The 22,116-nt window shown below is 42.2% G+C and overlaps 1 protein-coding gene across 2 annotated transcripts in view; it reads right to left on the bottom strand.

The window, feature by feature from the left end:
* GLRA3 (glycine receptor alpha 3) overlaps window positions 1–22,116 on the bottom strand; it is a 117,538-nt gene that overhangs the window by 69,493 nt on the left and 25,929 nt on the right. For both annotated transcript variants that reach the window (XM_038755277.1, XM_038755276.1), the window contains exon 2: window positions 2,104–2,231. In XM_038755277.1, coding sequence (XP_038611205.1) covers window positions 2,104–2,231 — 128 coding nt within the window. The remainder of the gene's footprint in view (window positions 1–2,103; window positions 2,232–22,116) is intronic.

The raw sequence follows: 22,116 nt of genomic DNA on the forward strand, positions 1-22,116 counted from the left end.
ATGGCATGTCAGAGTAACAAAATCAAGTTTTTTAACATTTATTTCTTTCAAAGGAGGGAAGTGAAACCTGGAAAAGTGTGAATCAGGATCCACGATTTACAGGAATCACTCTGGAAAAAGCAACCCGTCTACTCTCCTCGCACAAATTGATTTTTCTCAATCCATAAGAACCTAAAGCCCTAATTAAATTAAGAACAAGTTTCAACTTCGACTACCGATCACTTTTCAGTGGGAATGATTTTCCTCTCACCCTGTACCCACTTAATAGCAGCTGGGTTTAAATCACGACTTCTTCACTTGGGAAGGAGAAGGTCATGTAGACGGTTTAGTATATGGTGTCTTTTTCTCTTTCTTCACCTCCTAAAATTATCTTTTCTTGTAAAATATACAACTTCCTCTTGATATTTAGGTTTAGAAACAACTCCGTTTTCCTGAAAGGTAAATGATGATGATGATAGTAATAATGGCATATATTAAGTTTTTTCTAGGTGCCAGTTCCAGGGCATTCATTCATTCATTCAATTGCATTTATTGAGCGCTTGCTGTGTGCAGAGCACTGTACTAAGCGCTAAGTGCTTGGGTAGGTATAATGCAATAGAGCTGGAAGACACCAGCCCTGCCCTCAACTAGCTTGTTGCCTGCCTCCCGCTTCTAGACTGTGAGCCCGTTGGTGGGTAGGGATTGTCTTTATCTGTGGCCGAATTGTACTTTCCAAGCGCTTAGTACAGTGCTCTGCACACAGTAAGCGCTCAATAAATACGATTGAATGAGTGAATGAATGCTAAGCACTGGGGTACATATAAGGTCATGAGATTGAATGCAGTCTTTACACACAAGACTCACAGTCTAAGAGGAAGAGCAGGTTTTTTTTCTCTCCATTTGACAGGTGAAGAAACTAAGGCCCAAAGAAATTAAGTTGCCCAGGGCCACACAGCATGTAAGTGGCAGGGTCAGGATTAGAACCCGGGTCTCCTGACTCTCAATCACGTGATCTTTTCACTAGTTCCCACTGCCTCCCCAAGTATATTCTACAATAACAATGAGGGAAGAAAAGTCCTCCAAAATGAAATAATTAACCTAAAGACCCACCCTCCCCTTCGCTCCAGCAGATTGAGAATTCAGATAATTTCTCAACTATTTTTGCATAGGGCAGATGCATTAATAGTGTCTCCTCATGATTGGAAGTTGCTTGTCTAACCTGTGTGACGCAAGTATATTAAAACAAAACGGGATCATATCTAGTAATAGTGTACATGAAGTGTTTGCCATGTGCAAAACACTAAGATCTGGGCACAGAATTCCAATTCAGATATTATTACTCATGTGAGTGGATCTTCATCATGTGAAGTTCTACCTCTCACATGGGTGAGTTTTTGAGCAATTAAAGGAAGACTATATTGGCAAATTTGCCTTAAATGTGATTGTTAGTTATACTCAATGGACAGTTATAAAAACAACGAATTTAGAAAAATGCAAACCTTTAGTTGGGTTTGGAATTCAGGTACAGTAAAAGCTTCGTTTCTGGCTTCCCACCAATTGAAAATCTCAAGTCAACAGGTCTTTTGTCCTCCAGTATTCCCCAGGATAGAGATGAATAAATCCACCCCTTGCCCCAGTCCCCTCTACCCCTCCCCTGTAGGGAGGGGTGGGAAAAGTCAAGATAAGCATAATTTTCCTGGAACCTTCTGATTTTGTTCTCTCAAGTCCTATTAGGACTGTCTCTGGCAATGCAGGGTAGTAGATGAGCATGGAGATACCTGCTATTCCAATTAAAATACAATTCCCCTTCACTGTAATCTTTAATATAGCAGTTTCTGCTTGGAACTCCCTAGTGCTCCAGAAAGAAAGACCCGACTCTTATTTATTTAATTATGGAATTTCCCCTCGTATGCCAGATAGCAAACCTTTTTCTGTACTTCGAAGTTTTCAGTAGCAATAAATAGCGCAACACTCTGGCCACGTAGACAGTGCTAACTCAAACCAATTTCGATGGACCCCAGAATCCATTTTTCCCTGGGCTTATGAAAAAAACCAACAGCATTTCCAAAACATTCATTTGCAGGATTAGGTTGAAATGAACCGGACAGTAAGCAGAGAGGTTACCTTTGAAATTGGGTCTGATTCTTGCATCATAACCAGAGGTCCTACCCATTAGCTTATCCAGAAAATCAGACGGCGACATGGGTGTGTTACGTGATCTTGCACTGCTTGTTTCCTTTGTGGCCACCAAACTACAAACAAACACAGAGACAGATTTCACCGGGGCCCACTCTCTAACCAGGTTAAGCAACAATTGCAAAAAGGAGGTACTGGACAGAGATTTGAAAGAGGACAAATACAGAACTGGCTTCAATGGCAACAAATGCAATTGAACAGTCCATCATCGAATGGTATTTATTGAGCGTCTACTGTGCACAGAGTACTATGCTAAGTGCTCAGGAGAGCATAATAATAATAATGATGATGGTATTTGTTAAGTGCTTACTATGTACCAGGCATTGAACTAAGCTCTGGGGTGGATACAAGCAAACCATGTTAGACGCAGTCCCTGTCCCGCACAGGGCTCACAGTCACAATCCCCCTCTTACAGATGAGGTAACTGAGGCACAGAGAAGTGAAATGACTTGCCCATGGTCACACAGCAGACAAATGGTGGAGGTGGGATTAGAACCCATGACCTTCTGATTCCCAGGCCCGGAGTCTATTCACTACACCATGATGCTTCTACAATAAAGTAGTGAACCGATCATAGATGTATTTGAAACATGTGCTAAGTTTTCTTGGAGAGGCTGAGGGTGAAAAGAGGGCAGGATTTGAAGGGAGTGCAGGGCTGGAAAGGGACAGAATAGAATCAGTTGTTTTGAGCCCGGGACTTGGTAAAGATGTGGGATAAGGAAGACCAGTAATAAATAATAACAATTATCTAACACAAGGGTAGATACAGGTTAATCAGGTTGGAGACAGTCCCTGTCAGTCATTCAATCATATTTATGGAGCACTTACTGCATTCAGAGCACTGTACTAAGCGCTTGGGAAGTACACTGTAACAATAAACAATGACATTCCCTGCTCACAATGAGGTTACAGTCTAGAAGTGGGGAGACAGACATCAATACAAATAAATAAAATTCTAGATATGTACTTAAGTGCTGTGGCACTGGGTGGGAGGAAGAGCAAAGGGAGCATGTCAGGGTGATGCAGAAGGGAGTGGGAGAGGAGGAAAAGTGAAGCTTAGTGTGGGAAGGCCTCTTGGAGGAGGTGTGCCTTCAACAAGGCGTAGAAGTAGGGGAAAATACATGTAGAATGTAGAATCATCTACACGGATGATTCCCAAATTTACCTCTCCAGCCCTTTCCTGCTATCTCTTTTTTTTTTTCATTTTTAATCATGGTATTTGTTGAGTGCTTATTTTGAGATAGGCACTATACTGAGTGCTGGGGTAGAAATGATCTAATACAGTCCAGTTTCTCTAGACTGTGCGCCCATTGTGGGCAGGGATTGTCTCTCTTTATTGCTGTATTGTACTTTCCCAAGTGCTTACTACAGTGCTCTGCACACAGTAAGCTCTCAAATAAATATGATCGAATGAATGAATCCCACATGGGGCTCACAGTTTTAATCACCATTTGACAGATGAGGTAAGTGAGGCACAGATAAATAATAATAATAATAATGATGGCATTTGTTAAGTGCTTACTATGTGCCAAGCACTGTTCTAAGCACTGGAGGGGGGGGATACAAGGTTATCAGGTTGTCTCACGTGGGGGCTCACAGTCTTAATCCCCATATTACAGATGAGGTAACTGAGGCTCAGAGAAGTTAAGTGACTTGCCCAAGGTCACACAGCAGACATGTGGTGGAGCCGGGATTCGAACCCATGACCTCTGACTCCAAAGCCCGGGCTCTTTCCACTGAGCCATGCTGCTTCTCTTGAAATAACTTGCCCAAGGTCACACAGCAGACAAGTGTCAGGAGCTGGGATTAGAACCCACGTGCATTTTCTCCTGCCCTCAAGACATCTATCCTTCGATATCCCTCTGATATCTGAACTGTAACATCCAAAACAGAACTTCTCATCTTTTCAACCAAACCCTGCCCCACCTGACACTCCCCTCACCTGCCGCCTGCCTTTCCCATCACTGCAGTGCCACGCCACCATCCTCTACGTCTCACAAGCCCATAATCTTTGTATCATCCTTGACTCAATTCTCACATTCAACCCACATATTCAGCATGGCTCAGTGGCAAGAGCCCGGGCTTTAGAGTCAGAGGTCATTGCTTCAAATCCCGGCTCCGCCAATTGTCAGCTGTGTGACTATGGGCAAGTCACTTCACTTCTCTGTGCTTCAGTTCCCTCATCTGGAAAATGGGGATTAAGACTGTGAGCCCCACATACGACAACCTGATCACCTTGTTATCCCCCCCAGTGCTTAGAACAGTGTTTTGCACATAGTAAGAGCTTAACAAATACCATCATTATCATCATATTCTGTCACCAAATCCTGTCTGTTCCCTCCTCACAACAACACTAAAATCTGCTCTTTCTTACCGCATCGCTACCACATTGATCGAAACACTTATCCTACCACTGCATCCGCCTCCGTGCTGACCTCTCTGCCTCCTCTCTCTCCCCACTTCAGTCCATATCTCACTCGAGTGCCTATATCATTTTTCTACAAAACCATTCCTCTCATGATTCCCCACTCCTCAAGAACCTCCAGTGGTTTCCCATCCTCTTCTACATCCAAGAGGAACTCTTTATAATGGGTTTGATAGCATTCAATCACCTTACACCCTCCTATCTTATTCATTCATTCAATCATGCTTATTTTGAGCTCTTACTGTGTGCAAAGCACTGACTGCACTTACCTCTTGGTAGAGTACAATATAACAGTAAAAAGACACATTACCTTCCAAAGAGCAGCATGGTCGAGTGGATAGAGCACAGAGTTGGGAGTCAAAAAGTCATGGGTTCTAATCCCGGCTCCACCACTTGTCTGCTGTGGGACTTTGGGCAAGTCACTTCATTTCTCTGGGATTCAGTTACCTTCCATTCATTCATTCAATCATATTTATTGAGCGTTTAATGTGTGCAGAGCACTGTACTAAGCACTTGGTAAGTACAAGTTACCTCATGGGGACTGAGACTCTGAGCCCCATGTGGCTCAGGGGCTGTTTTCAACCCAATCTGCTTGTACAATAGTAATCATAATGATGGCATTTGTTAAGTGCTTCTATGTGCAAAGCACTGTTCTAAGCACTGGGGTAGATACAAGGTAATCGGGTTGCCCCACATGGGGCTCACAGTCTTAATCCCCATTTTACAGATGAGGTAACTGAGGAACAGAGAAGTTAAGTGACTTGCCCAAAGTCACACAGCTGACAAGTGGCGGAGACGGGATTAGAACCCATGACCTCTGACTCCCAAGCCCGGGTTCTTTCCACTATGCAACACTGCTTCTCTATAGTATCCACTCAGCGCTTTGTACAGTGCCCAGTACATAGTAAGGACTTAATAAATGCTATTATTATTGTTATCATTGTTATTATTGCCATTATTATTATTTTTATTGTCTCATTGATTTCCTACTTCAACCTAGCTGGTTGGCTTTGTTCCCCTCAATCCAAACTACTCACTACACCTCAATTTCTTCCATCATGCTGTTGACCTGGGACTCCTCCCAAGCCCTTCCTTCAAACACAACAGACCATCACTCTCCCCACCTTCAAATCCTTGTTAAAAATCACATCCCCTTCAAGAGGCCTCCCCAGACGAAGCTCTCTTTTCCTCTACCCCTTTCCCTTCTGCGTCACCCTTGCACTTCATTCAGTCATTCATTCGCATTTATTGAGCGTTTACTATATGCAGAGCACTGTACTAAGTGCTTAGAAAGTACAATTTGGCAACAGATAGAGACAGTCCCTGCCAAACAATGAGCTCACAGTCTAGAAGGGGCAGACAGACAGCAAAACAAAACAAGTAGATAGGTGTCAATACCATCAAAATAGATAAATAGAATTATAGATATACACACTTGAGTTTAAACTCTTTGTTCACCCCACCCTCAACCCAACAACACACTTATGTACATATCCATAATTTCTTTTAAAATCTGTTTCCCCCTCTATACTGTCAACACTGTGTGGGGAGGGAACATGTCTAACTATACTTCTGCACGAAAAAGAAGCTTCTTATAATTGACTTTAAAACACTCAATCACCTTTCCTGCTCCTACCTCACCTTGCTACTCTCCTACTACAACCCACCTGGCAAACTACAGTCCCCTAATGCCAACCTATTCACTACATAGAGAAGCAGCATGGCTCAGTTGAAACTGCACAGGCTTGGGAGTCAGAGGTCATGGGTTCTACTCCCGGCTCCACCATTTATCAGCTGTGTGACTTTGGGCAAGTCACTTAACTTATCTGTATCTCAGTTACCTCATCTGTAAAAATGGGGATTAAGACTGTGAGCTCCACCTGGGACAATCTGATCACCTTGTATCTCCCCCAGCGCTTAGAATAGTGCTTGACTCCTAGTAAGCACTTAAGAAATGCCATCATTATCATTATTATATCTCAATCTTGTCTATTTTGTCACTTAAGACCATTAAAATGGTGCACCTTATAGAGCTGGGGAAAAATTCCAGGCAGCTCTTTGGGCCATGTGAGTTCCACTTGATCTCACAGAAATTGTGGTATCAAAAATCAGACAGCCCTCAGAAAAAAAAGAAACACATCGTCTTTTCTGAAGGAAATTACAAAATGATTAGACTCATCTTTACTTAAATCCTGTTCAAAATGCTTTCCATTACCTACTAATGGTGGGGGGGTTCACTGAACCTTGGGGCCAGAATGCATTCTATTGGTAGATCCTACAAACATTGCATCTTGTCAGTGTGTAGGCCTGAGAGAAATGAGGTGGATCCTTTTTAAAAACTCAGGGGTCCTTTCCCCTCTTCTTTTCTTCCATTCTCCCTTCCTCCTCCTCCCCTCTCCCTCCGATCGGACTGATTCTTGGCCCAGTGCAGACTCAGCTAACTGAAAGAGTTTATCAACTGGCAATGAGGTATGAGACTTCATATAATTCAGATTGTGACAGTTTTGGAATAATAAGGCAATAACCCTGCTCAAGTGCTCAGAACACATTGACCCAAGGTAATCAAACACTTAAGAAGCCTGGTGTTACTTTGCAAAGGGTTTTGGGTAAGAAATGTCTTTTCCCACCTTGCCATGAGGGCCTCATTTAAAGCGGGTTAAAGGCCTATAAAGACTAGTAATTTGGGTTTTCTGAACTGAAAAATTTTCCAGTTTTCTCAAAGGTCTAATTATCTTGCCTCCCACATGCAAAATGAGTTTTTTTTTTGACATTGAAGTAAGCACTGTAATGACCATTACCTGTTCTTAGAAGCTGTCCAGGGTTCCGTTCGCTGTGAGTGAGCCAAGGGACTCTGTCATTCACTCGATCTTTATCTGCATGTTTCCACTGCGAGGCAAGACAAACTAAGAACTCCCAAGAGACAAATGCTTGTAAGATGCTGCTTATCACCATGGCTAAATGGAAATAACACGGGCCTGAAAGTCGGGATACGAGGGTCTAATCCGGGCTCCATTGCTTGCCTGCTGCGAGATATCGGGCAAGTTACTTATAGGTGCCTCAGTTTACTCATCGGCAAAATGGGAATTAAATAGCTGTTCTCTTTCCCCTTTGGACTGGGTGCCCCATGTGGGGAAGGGAGAATATCCAATATGCTTATACTGTATCTACCCTAGCACTTTTTTATGATATTTGTTAAATGTTTACTACGTGCCAAGCACTATACTAAGCTCTGCGATATATACAAGCTAATCAGGTTTGACACAGTCCTGCCCAACAAGGTACTCACAGTATTAATCTCCATTTTACAGATGAGGTAACTAAGGCACAGAGCAGTGAAGCGATTCACCCAAGGTCACACAGAGGACATGTGGCAGAGCGAGGATAAGTCCTTCTGACTTAGTACAGTGCAGTGCTTTGCTTATGGTAAGTACTTAACAAATACCACCACTATTACAGGTGATCAAAGTTTAAAACCTATCTGTAAAATAAGCGCATCCCTCAAGGCTGTAAGCTCATTGTGGACAGAGAATGCATCTGTTATATTGTTATAGTGTACTCTCCCAAGCACTTAGTACAGTGCTCTGCACACAGTAAGCGCTCAATAAATACGACTGACTGACTGACTGCATGTGTATGTAGAGAGATGTTCTGTTGCAAAGATAAGCACTAAATAGCAATCTTCAATTCTGGTATTTGTAAGTCAACTCAAAGGTTGTCCGTCAATAGAGAAGTTCATTCAGTCAATCATATTTATTAAGCGCTTACATGTGCAGAGCACTGTGCTAAGCACTTGGGAGAGTACAATACAACAATGAACAGGCACACAAAGATCTTTCCGTTTGGGGTTCCATTCTGCTTCTTGTAGGCAATACTCTGCTGGCATGAACATACTGTAAGATTAGACCTGACAATCCACTTTCCCCACCTTCAAAACCTTATTAAAATCACATCTTCTCTAAGAGGCCTTCCCCAACTAATCCCTCATTTCTCCCAACTCCTCTCTTTCGGCAACACTTTAGCACTTGGATTGGTATGCTTTAGGTTTTTAATATTCACCCCACCCTCAGCCCCACAGCATTTATGTGTATATCCCTAATTTATTTACGTGAATGTATGACCCCCGCCTTTCTTGTTGTTGGAGTGGGAGGTGTCTACAAACTCGGTTATATTGTATTCTCCCAAGCTCTTAGTACAGTGCTCTGCATTCAGTAAGCCCATCAATTGTATTTACTGAGTGCTTACTGTGTGCAGAGCACTTATTAAGCCCTTGGTAGAGTACCATATGACACTATAAAAGACAGATTTCCTGCCCACAACGAAACAAATAAGATTGCTTGATTGATTGAATGGAGGTGGAGAGTTAGAGAAGGAGCCTAAAGGAGCTCTTGGAATGCCATGAAAAATTACTCCATTCTGCCCTCACGCTGAAATCAATCGATCAATCATATTTATTGAACACTTACTATACACAGATCACTGTACCAAGCACTTGGGAGAGTACAATACAACAGAATTAGCCGATGCATTCCCTGCCCATAACGGGCTTCCAGTCTACTGTCTGAAACGCTCACTACCATCCGACAGGCCCTCAAGAATTAATTCCACAATTTTCTTTTTACCCCACCCTGTTATGAAACACAGTTGTAACTCTTCCACTCGCACCGCTGATAGACAGATCTTTCACTGGGGGGTGAGTCCCCCAAGTAAACATTCAGTTATTCCTCTTTCATAAAATTGAAGCAATCCAAAATGCACATGAAAGAGACATTTGAAGAGAAACTATAACCACCAAGAACTCCATTAAGAATTAGTGGTGAATTTCCATACTTGCTACAGGCCCAGTGGATCGCAGGAAGTCTCAGTCGCCCTGAATTAATTCTTAAAATAAATCTGAACACCAGTAGTTTCTTCCATTCAGGAAGAGAGAGAGATAACACACATAGGCATCACTCTCAACTGTTATTTATACGCTCTCTTTCATTTCGTTTTGGAAGAACGGGGAGGAAATTTCCATGGCTGTAGATTTGGCAACTAGCATTCGGAGCCATTTAATTAGACTTCTTTAAGACAGATAAATCATTGGAAGCAGTTCTTAATCCTGCGACTATTAGGTACATTGTGGCCTGTTAATCCTTTTCACTGAAAACCAGCTGAGGTCTAACTGATAAGAAGGAAAAATGCACTATTATTCAATTATTATACAAAGGAGTCCACAGTTTTTGAGCCATTGCAATTAAATCATTTGAAATAATTTCAAAATACTGTGCTGCACATTACTGCCTTAAGAATTCCTGATACCAATAAATGGATCCACAGGAAAGCGTATATATCAAATTATTTACACCATTAAAGCTTCTAGAAGGGAGGGAAAGAGTCAAACAACTCTATAGGACTTCCCCAAATACTTAGTTCTGTTGATAGACCATTGTAGAAGTCTAAAGTTCAGAAAGATGCATTGATCTGGCAGTGTTTTTAAAGGTTTGAACCCATTTATTTTTGTGTGTGTGTTTATTCCCCCCTGGCATTTTTTCTCCACATTTCCTGACTGGCCAGTTATTTTTTATCTCTCTGATGGCGTCAAAAAGATTCCTAAATCTTTTGTTCTTGGACAAGCGCTGCCTGCAGTCGGACTCTTGTTTGGAGGAAGTTGCTCTCACATGGTTTAGTCATACCGAGGAAATGAGACAAGTATGTATCTTATCACCTTATCTGTTCATCCTTTATACCAGTGCATAATGAGAGAAGCTCGATTGGATGAAGATGAACGGGTAGTAAAGATTTGAAGAAGGAGTAAAAACAACCTTAATCATGCTGATGATACTATCCTACTAGCAGAAAATGTGGAAGATTTAAAGGGCTTACTATTAAAAGTAAAGGAACGAGCAAAAACATGGACATTAAACATTTAAACAGGACATTCTGGAGAAAACGTAAAGTCTATGAATAGGAAATGACTCGATGGCACTTCATAATAATAATGAGAAATAAAGATTACTAGGACTAAAGGAATTTTGTTGAGTAATAATAATAATTATGGTATTTGTTAAGTGCTTACTATGTGCCAAGCACTGTTCTAAGCGCTGGAGGAGATACAAGGTAATCAGGTTGTCCCACATGGGGCTCACAGGCTTAGAGAAGTAGTGTGGCTCAGTGAAAAGAGCCTGGGCTTGGGAGTCAGAGGTCATGGGCTCTAATCCAAAATCCACCATTTATCAGCTGTGTGACTTTGGGCAAGTAACTTAACTTCTCTGTGCCTCAGTTACCTAATCTGTAAAATGGGGATTAAGACAGTGAGCCCCACATGGGACAACCTGATCACCTTGTATCCATCCCAGCGCATAGAACAGTGCTTTGCATGTAGTAAGCACTTAACAAATACCATTATTATTATTATTAATCCCCATTTTACAGATGAGGTAACTGAGGCACAGAGAAGTTAAGTGACTTGTCCAAGGTCACACAGCAGACAAGAGGTGGAACTTGGATTAGAACCCATGTCCTCTGACTCCCAAGCCTGTGCTCTTAAGACTGAAGACAAAGAAGGTGGTGACCAGTGCTCCTATTCTGAAATTGCCATCAGCTATCAGTTGACTGAGTACAGTGTTCTGCATATAGTGAGTGTTCAATAAATACCAATGACTGACTGATTGGGAACTCACTGTGTACAGAGCATTGTACTAACCTCTTGGGAAGACAAGATCTCCACCCTCCAGGCACTTACACTCTGCAGGGGAGATAGACCAGAAAATTACTTCCAGAGAAGATTAAGCAATGGATTCTAAAACTGTGTCAGTAAGTCCTCTCCTAAAGCAGGGTTGAATGATGGAGATTTCCGGGAGAAGAGCCCCTCTTTCAGTTCATGGCATACCATCAAAAATGCCTTTCTGATCAACCTGAGAAGCAGCATGGCCCGGTGGATAGAAGGACATGGGTTCTTATCCCAGCTCCAACACGTGTCTGCTGTGTGACCTTGGGCAACTCACTTCACTTCTCTGGGCCTCAGTTCCCACATCTGTAAAATGATGATTAAGACTGTGAACCCCATGAGGGACAGGGACTGTGTCCCACCTGACTAACTTCTATCCACCCCAGTGCTTAGTATGGTGCCTGGCATGTAGTAAGCACTTAGATGCTACTATTAAAAAAATGATTGAACTTGGGCAAGTCACAACTTCCCTGAGCCTCAGTTTCCTCAACTGTATAATGGAGGATTAAATAAAACTTGTTTTCCCTTCTATTTACTCTGTGCATCCTGTGTGGGACACGGGCCATGCCTGACCTGATAAACTTATATCTACCCAGTATTTAGAACAATGGTTGACATATAGTAAGCATTTAACAAATACCACAATTATGATTATCTGCCACAATATTTAGGTAGTTTCAACCCAGGATGGCTTTGTATGGGGTGATGAAGACTCTTTTAGTCAATCACTGGTATTTATTGAGTACTTCCTGAGTGCAAAACACTTTACTAAGCACTCGGGAGAGTACAATATAGTGGTGAGACAGGATCCCTACTCTCAAGAAGCTTGCAGTGGAGAGCCCCTATTAGCTATATACTGCTAACCCTATTGTTAATAATAATAATAATAATAATAATAATAATAATAATAGTGGTATTTGTTAAGCACTTACTATGTTCCAAGCACTGTTCTAAGTGCTGGGGTAGATACAAGGTAATCAGGTTGTCCCACATGAGGCTCACAGTCTTAATCCCCATTTTACAGATGAGGGAACTGAGGCATAGAGAAGTGAAGTGATTTGACCAAGATCACACAGCAGATAAGTGGCAGAGCTGGGATTAGAACCGATGACCTCTGACTCCCAAGCCCGGGCTCTTTCCACTAAACCACGCTGCTTCCCCGTGAACAATTGAATATTGTTCCCATTCAATTGTTGCCATTTCTATTGCCTTTACCCTGCTATTTAGAGGAATGTGTGGGTTGGGATTTTGGAGGAAATCAGGGAGATCAGATAGGAGGGGGTGATCTGATTGAATGTTTTCAAGCCTATGGTAACGTGTTTCTGTTTGATGAGGAGGTGGATGGACAACCACAACTGTGGACTGGACGTGTACAAAATCAAACCAGGCAGCAGAGTGAAGTATGGACTGCAGTGGGGAGAGATAGGAGGCAGGGAGGTCAGCAAGGAGGCTGATAAAGTAACCGAGGTGGGATAGGATAAGTGATTGTCGCTCTGAGTTCTCGGCAGTCCTCTGAGAGGGCTCTCCAGTATAATTCATTCAATCGTATTCATTCATTCATTCAGTCATTCAATCGTATTTATTGAGCACTTACTGTGTGCAGAGCACTATACTAAGCACTTGAGAAGTACAACTTGGCAACATATAGAGACGGTCCCTACCCAAAAGTGGGCTCACGTTCTAGAAGGGGGAGACAGGGAGGTCAGCAAGGAGGCTGATAAAGTAACCAAGGTGGGATAGGATAAGTGATTCTCGCTCTGAGTTCTCGGCAGTCCTCTGAGAGGGCTCTCCAGTAAAATTCATTCAATCGTATTCATTCATTCATTCATATTTATTGAGTGCTTACTGTGTACAGAGCACTGTACTAAGCGCTTGGGAAGTACAAATTGGCAATATAGAGACGGTCTCTACCAAACAACAGGCTCACAGCATAATCAATCAATCACATTTATTGAGTGCTTACTTTCTGCAGAGCACTGTACTAAGTGCTTGGGAAGTACAAATTGGCAATATAGAGATGGTCTCTACCAAACAACAGGTTCACAGCATAATCAATCAATCACATTTATTGAGCACCTACTGTGTGCAGAGCACTGTATTTAGAGAAGCAGCGTGGCTTAGTGGAAAGAGCCTGGGTTTGGGAGTCAGAGGTCACGGGTTCTACTCCCGGCTCCAGCACTTGTCAGTTGTGTGACTTTGGGCAAATCACTTCCCTGCTCTGGGCCTCAGTTACCTCATCTGTAAAATGGGGATTAAGACTGTGAGCCTCACTTGGGACAACTGGATGACCTTGTATCTACCCCAGAGTTTAGAACAGTGCTTGGTGCATAGTAAGCACTTAATAAATAGCATTATTATTATTATTATTATTATCATTATTATTAAGTGCTTGGGAGAGTACCATATTACAGAATTGGTAGAAATACTCCCTGCCCACCAAGAGTTCATAATTCCCGAGGTACTCCTTTTGCTTCTTCCAAGCCCCTGATGCCTGGTAGGATGAGGAAGGAGCAATTTCGCCCAACCCTGAAACTAAGTCAGATAGCATTCCAGTTGGGAAAATTGAAGGGACACAGCCGTGTTTATCGAGTCTATATTTTGCTAAAGGAACCTGTGGTAGGGAAGTGGTCTTCATACTGGGAGAGGGAGAAATCTCACCCAACCCTGAAACTAAGTCAAATAGCATTTTGGAGCTAAAAAAATCTGGCCTCCTGCAAGTGGTAGGCTACAACAATTCAGTTATCTAGCATTTAGAATCCAGATTAACTACCTAGATATTTACTGAACACTCTCTCTCTCTCTCTCTCTCTCTCTCTCTCTCTCTCTCTCTCTCTCACACACACACACACACACACACATCCATAAAACAAAGCTTTTTTTTTTCCCCATGAGATTTTCAATTAGTTTGTCTATCTGTAAATGGGTTATCTTACGGAATGTGTGTAAGGATTCACCGAGTTGGAGAAAATGACATGGAAAAAAACCTTGCACAGAGACTTGGTGAGTTGACTAGCTTTCATCAGACGCTTAATAACATATAATCGAGTAACAGACCCTGTGGACCAATAAACACATACGAGAAAGCAAAGTCTAATTCCATGTTTCACTAAGTTGGGCTTAGTACTTGTCAGTCTTTGATCTGAGAACAGCAACTTTAATTTAAAACCAATTGCACATCTAAAGGCTACCACTACGTACTGTAAGCTCGTTGTGAGCAGGGAACGTTTCTACCAACTCTGTTGTAGTGGACTCTCCCAAGCGTTTAATACAGTGCTCTGCAGACAGTAAGCACTCAGTAAATACCATTGCTTCATTTATTGATCTTTGAAGGAGTCATCAAGACAGAAACAGACACCAAACAACCTCTTTATCCACTGGGAAATAATTGCTTATCACCAGTTGCCTAAATTTCAGAAATAGAAGAAGAATAACATCCTTAAATAGCCCTAACTCATTGATTCACTTTTCCATTTCTCTGGAATGTGGGGGTGCTGTGAGATGACAGGATCTAGCTCTGTTTTCTACTGAGCATAACACTCCACACATTGAGAATCATCAACATATCAGTAACTCATTGGTGAGATTAGGGAGAGAAAAGCAAGACTTTTACATGAGGTAAGAGAGAAGTAGCATAGCCTAGTGGATACAGCTTGAGCCTGGGAATCAGAAGGACCTGGGTTCCCTGCTCTGCTAATTGTCAGCTGGGTGATCTTGGGCAAGTCACTTAGCTTCTCTGTGCCTTAGTTACCTCATATGTAAAATGGGAATTAAGAGTGTGAACCCCATGTGGGACAGGGACTATGTCCGACCTGATTATCAAATCAGATTATCAGTGGCTCAGTGAGCCACTGAGCAGTGTGGTTCAGTGGAAAGAAAGTGGAAAGTGGAAGTGTGGCTTTGGAGTCAGAGATCATGGGTTCGAATCCCGGCTCTGCCAATTGTCAGCTGTGTGACTTTGGGCAAGTCACTTAACTTCTCTGTGCCTCAGTTCCCTCATCTGTAAAATGGGGATTAAGATTGCAAGCCCCCTTCGGGACAATTTGATCACTGTGTAACCTCCCCAGCGCTTAGAACAGTGCTTTGCATATAGTAAGCGCTTAATAAATGTCATTATTATTATTATTATTATTATTATTATTATTATTATTATTATTATCTGGTATCTACCCCAGTGCTTAGTACACTGCCCGGCACACAGTAAGTACTTGACAAATACCACAGTTATTATTATTAGGTAATCCAGTAGGGCCCATTGGATGGAGGAGCCTAACTGAGAAAATTGATAGATGAACTGAACCTAGGGGAGCTGACCCCTCTGAGAGTCAATCAGTCAATCAATCAATCAATTGTATTTATTGAGCGCTTACTGTGTGCAGAGCACTGTACTAAGCACTTGGGAAGTACAAGTCGACAACACATAGAGATAGTCCCTACCCAAGAGCAGGCTCACAGTCTAGAAGTCACACCTGGAGAGTTCCCAGTATTCTACCTGTCTCGACCACAGGAGTGAGAGTCAGGCAGAGACCTGTCCATTCCATTCCTAGTTTAGGCAATGGCTAGCGAGTGGAAGGCAATCTGCTACAAGTCGGTACTCACCTGTGCTGGACAGCAGCAACATGGGAGAGAATCAAGGGCGAAGACTCAAGTTTACTGCATGGAAGGAGGCAATGGTAAACCAATTCTGTATTTTTACCAAGAAAAGTCTATGGATCCACTACCAGGATGATTGCAGATGGAGGTGGGACCTTCTGGGAGAGATGTGTCCATGGCATCGCTATGGGTCGAAGATGACTCGACAGCATAAGACAAGGGAGCTGACGTCTATCTGGGGCTGACATTCCCTTTTCCATCAGGCCTACAGGCATAGAGTGAAGAGACCTCATTGAACAATTGTAACCACCGGGCATGTTCAAAAATCAATTTCAGTAAGTAAGAATAAGAGTGAAGAGACCTCATTGAGCAATTGTAACCCCTGGGCATGTTCAAAAATCAATTTCAGTAACCGGGCACCTAAAGTCCATTTTGAGGGCTGGGATTCCTTCAAGTGGGAATTCGACAGGTATTGCTATCTGTACACTTTTCTCTTCCCTTGAGCTTAAAGGACACTTCACCTCTCTCTTTCAAGATGGAGGCAATGAGCAACCTCCTTTACTAAGAAATGAAGTATCTTGGGTCCCTCCGGAAGAAAGTTGAGGCAATTATTGAGTGGTAAGTGTGCAGAACATTGTCTAATAGAGTTATTAGGTATGACTCCTGCCCTGGAGGAACTTACTATTCAAGTGGAAAGGGAAACAAAAAATTAGATAAAATCTATAAAGGAAGAAGGGAAAATATATATCCATATACATAATATAAATAAATATGTAAATTATATATATATGAGTATATATAATACATATATGATAGATTATATGAAATATATAGATTATATGAAATATGCTATAAAGGTAAGTATAAAAATCCTTAAATGGAATAGAAATGTTCATAGAATAGAAATATTTATATTGCTCAGTGGAAATTCTCATGGGTATTCAATGGTATTTATTATAGTCAAACACACACACACAGACACACACACACAGACACATACAGACACACAGACACACAGACACACACACACACACACACACACACACACACACACACACACACACACACACACACCCCGGGCCTAATTAAAGAGATCTGACTCATTTATTCATATTTGCATTTCTATATACATATACACACAGTAAGCACTCAACGAGTACCATTGATTTGTTAATTGCTAATCACCTCAGAAGATGCATGTATCTAGCCCTTCATAGGGCGTGGGAGAGGAATGGGAGAAAGGAGAGGAAGTGAAATGGATTCAGCCATTTGTAGGGCTGGAAGTAGGAAGAGATTTTTACAAGGCTTGCAGCCCATTTTTTGATGCTTGGTAAAACTAGAAAGGGGCGGTGAAATATCCATTCCTCTCTTCCAAGGTGACTAGTACTGTTAAGTGGAGTTTAATTTTGGGGTCAAGTCTGTGTTCCATGTTAAAGGAAAGGTTGGGAATCCCCTCCCCCCAACCCCCCTCCCTGCCCCAAAAGCTGCCTCTTTTCTTTTATTCTTGCTTTCCCTCCTGAAACACTAGAATCCAAACAGCAAACATGCCAACAGGCATAGTCAAGTATGCACATCTAAAAATACAGAAACGAGAACACATCAAAAGGAAGAAGCTCAAATTAGTTTGCCTTCTACTAAGTATAAAACGAGTGCTTGAAAGCTAAAATAAGAACAAACTACTTTATACCACGAAAATACACTCAAAGGGCCCCTTAAAAGAGGGAGAAAGACATATGATAATGGGCAAAATAGAAATCATATCTAAATACTACCTATCTCTGCCAGGAGAGTGAAGTGGACAGTAGAGCCATTTAGTAAGTTTGAACTAGCTAACCATACGAATGTTGAGCAAAATGTACTTTTACCTGCAGAGAGCACATCTTGATATGACCCTACCTCAGCTTCATCAGCTTGTCCCTAGCAAGAATACATTTTTTTGTGGTATTTGTTAAGTGCCTATTGTATGTCAAGCACTGTTACAAGTGCTGGGGTAGATATAAGTTTGTTTTTTTTTTTAAATGGCATTTATTAAGTGCTTACTATGTGCAAAGCACTGTTCTAAGTGCTGGGGGGGATACAAGGTGATCAGGTTGTCCCACGTAGGGCTCACAGTCTTAATCCCCATTTTACAGATGAGGTCACTGAGGCACAGAGAAGTTAACTGACTTGCCCAAGGTCACACAGCTGACATGTGGTGGAGCCGGGATTAGAACCCATGACCTCTGACTCCAAAGCCTGGGCTCTTTCCATTGAGCCACGCTCAGGTCAGATATAGTCCCTGCCCTACATGAGGCTCTCAGTCTAAGAAGGAGGAGAAACAGGTATTGAATTCCCATTCTGTAGTCGAGAAAACTGAGGCAAGGAGAGGGGAAGTGAGTTGCCCAAGGTCACACACTAGAGAAGTGGTGGAACCGGGATTAGGACCCAGGGCCTTCTGATTCCCAGGACCCTGCTCTATCCATTAGGCAAAGCTGCTTCTCTAGGGTTGGTAAAGTTGGTAGGCTTGTTCCCTGCCCACAAGGAGCTTACAGTCTAGAGGCTATAATTAGTCATGGGCCTGGTGGAGCTGGGCTTCCAGAAGGTCTTCCTCTGAACAACGTGGCTACTGTATCTACTATATGTGTCGCTAAGGGAAAGTGAGGAGCCCTTAGCTACAGTAGAGTTAAGGATTTGCTGAAAATTGTGGTATTTGCTAAGCACTTACTAGGTACAAAGGACTGAACTAAGAGCTGGGGTAGATAAAACAGACAGATCAGACAAAGAGCCAGTCTCACATCAGGCTTGCAGTCTTATGAGGAGGGAGAGCAGACATTTAATGAGAAGCGGCATGGTGTAGTAAATAGAGCATTTGCCTGGGAGACAGAAGGTCATGGGTTCTAATCCCAGATCCTCCACTTGTCTGCTGTGTGACCTCTGGCAAATCCCTTCACTTCTCTGAGCCTCAGTTTCCTCATCTGTAAAATGAGGATTGAGACTGGGAGCCCCACATGGGACAAAGGAATGTGTCCAACCTGATTTGCTTATATCCACCCCAGCACTTAGTACAGTGCTTGGTACATAATAAGCATTTCCTAAATACCATAATAATAATAATAATTATTATTAATCCCCATTTTTAAAATGTGGAAAATCAATCGTATTTATTGAACAATCACTGTGTGCAGAGCACTGAGCTAAATGCTTGGGAGAGTACAATGTAATAGAATAGATAGAGGGCAGGATGTCTGGCCCTCGAGGAGCTTCCAATCTAGTTAGGGAGGCAGACATTAAAGAAATTACAGTCAGGTGAAACACTGGATTGAAAAGAATGTACAAGAGTGCTGTGAGATTGGGCTATCAAAGTGTTTAGGGGGTTAAGAACCTCAAGTTCCGAGAGCATTTATTAAAAAGGTTTACTGAAAGCTTGAGCAGAATGAAATTTAAATAGGTGAAGTAATGATCGAGGTACTTGTTAAGCATAAGCAATTCAAGTGGAGCAGAGCTAATCCTTTCCGTAATGGGGCTCATAGTTGAAGCAGGAGAGAAGAAGAGGGGTTTAAGCCTCAATTTACCCATGAGCAAACCGAGGCCCTGAGAAGCCAAGCGGCTTGGCCAGAGTCACACGATGGGGAAGTGGTGGAGATATTAGAATCCTTGTCTCCTGATTGCCAGTCCTATGCTCTTGTCACTGAGTCACACCGCTTGTCCCACTATTCTTTTAGGGAAGGGAAAGGGAACTTTAGTTTTTACTTCAGCCCTCCTGAGGCACCCTCAATCAGGACTGTGAACCATCAGATTTCACTTCCGTTACCAAAATGACTTTCAAAGCACTTGGAGAAGCAGGGGGTTGGGGCGATGGGCTGAGAGAACTCCTTTATTCCAGCTGACCAGTCCAGATGTCTGGCATGATTACAACCTCAAAGTAACCAAGAGGCCACACTCTGCCCATTCTCCCTTAGCAGACTGGACTCAGCCATAGCTTTCCACTCTTCCTGTTGCTGGGCTGGGGGTTGTAGTTGTGGAAATTCACCATCAGGAATTAAACACGTGTGACAGAACTTGAATTTCTCAACATTTAAACCGAATGCACAGCTTATCTCTTCCCTTGCTGGATAAATCAGACCAGAAAGGCAATAGCCTAGTCAAAGTTAACTTGATTGGCAGCGGTAGGGGGTGGTCGGGGGCCCGCTTGGTTTGCTCTCAGATAACTGTGCCCGTGCTCAGTGAACATCTTGTTGAATTGGAATTTTATAAGCCAAAATCAATCAGGATCTAAAAGGGTGAGGTCCTACATGTTTCCTAGAGCACCAGTCTGCCTATCCTCTGGTTTTTGTTGGATGCTGAAGATACAACATCCGGAGCATTTGACTGAACTCTCTTTTCTTGTCTTCGGAAAATGTTGAATTTTGAGGATACCGGTTAGCGAGTTAGATTATCTCCTTTCTAGGGCAAGAATGTCATTTAGCTGGAGTCTTTCATGGAACTGCTGCATATATGGTGATCAAATGCCATCGAGTCATTTATTATTATTATTATTATTATTAATAATAATGATAATAATTGCATTTACTGAGTGCTTATTAGGGGCAAAGCACTGTACTAAGTGCTTGGGAGAATACAATATAACATCAAACACATTCTCTGCCCACAACGAGCTCACAGTCTGGAGGGGGAGACAGACATTAATGTAAATAAATAGATAAATAAATACATAAATTACAGTTACATACAGATATGTACATATGTGCCATGGGGAAGGGAGAGAGGATGAATGAAGGAGCAAGTATGAGTGGCACAGAAGGGTGTGGGAGAAGAGGAGAGGAGGGCTCAGTCAGGGAAGGCTTCCTGGAGGAGATGTGCCCTCACTAAGGCTTTGAAATAGGGGAGAAAAATTATCTGTCTGATTCATAGTGACTTTGTGGATTTTCATCCGTAGAGTTTTCTTGGTAAAAAATATGGAAGTGGTTTATTCATTCATTCAGTTGTATTGATTGAGTGCTTACTGAGTGCAGAGCACTGTACTAAGCATTTGGGAAGTACAATTCAGCAACAGAGACAATCCCTGCCCACAATGGGCTCACAGTCAAGTGGTCTACCATTGCCATCTTCCATGCAGTAAAAACTTAAGCCTCTGCCATTGTTTTTGATCAACACTTGATCAACAATACAGAGAAGCAGTGTGGCTCAGTGGAAAGAGCATGGGCTTTGGAGTCAGAGGTCATGGGTTCAAATCCCAGCTCTGCCAATTGTCAGCTGTGTGACTTTGGGCAAGTCACTTAACTTCTCTGTGCCTCAGTTACCTCATCTGTAAAATGGGGATTAAGACTGTGAGCCCCCTGTGGGACAACCTGATTGCCTTGTAACCTCCCCAGTGCTTAGAACAGTGCTTTGCACATAGTAAGCGCTTAATAAATGCCATTATTATTATTTTATTTATTATTTTGATCACTTGATCATCTGCCTTTGACTCTTTCCCAAGCCGCTGCTGCCCAGCACAGGTGAATCGACTTTGTCAGATGCTTCTGCTTAGACCTTTCCATTATGGGCAACCCTGATGAGAGAATAATGATAATAATGATGGCATTTGTTAAGTGCTTACTATGTACCAAGCACTGTTCTAAGCGCTGGGCTAGTTACAAGGTAATCAGGTTGTCTCATGTGGGGCTCACAATTTTAATCCCCATTTTACATATGAGGTAACTGAGGCCGAGCGAAGTTAAGTGGCTTGCCCAAGGTCACACAGCTGATAAATGGCAGAGCCGGGATTAGAACCGACGACCTCTGATGCCCAAGCCTATGTTCTTTCCACTAAGCCACACTGCTTCTCAGTGAGAATATCTCTCAATGGCATAGCTCTAAGCTTCATTGGTGTATGCAAGCTCTCCTTCCACAGTAAGGCATTGATTCATAGGAGAGCTACATAAATAAATACGTGTGTGTGTATATATGTATGTACATATATATATGTACATATATATACGTGTGTAGATATATATTCATTCATTCAATTGTATTTATTGAGAGCTATGTGCAGAACAATGTACTAAGTGCTTGAGAAAACATAATACAGAGAGACAATTCCTGCCCACAGTGAGTTCACAGTCTATATATATGCATATACATATGTGTGTGTGTGTGTGTATACTATTAAATAATTTATATATTTTTAATAGTTCTCTTTATCACCCCCATTATACTGTAAACCCTTTTAGGGCAAGGATTGTGTTACTCCATAATTCTA

The sequence above is a fragment of the Tachyglossus aculeatus genome, chromosome 12 (genome assembly GCF_015852505.1).
Source record: "Tachyglossus aculeatus isolate mTacAcu1 chromosome 12, mTacAcu1.pri, whole genome shotgun sequence".
NCBI lineage: Eukaryota > Metazoa > Chordata > Mammalia > Monotremata > Tachyglossidae > Tachyglossus > Tachyglossus aculeatus.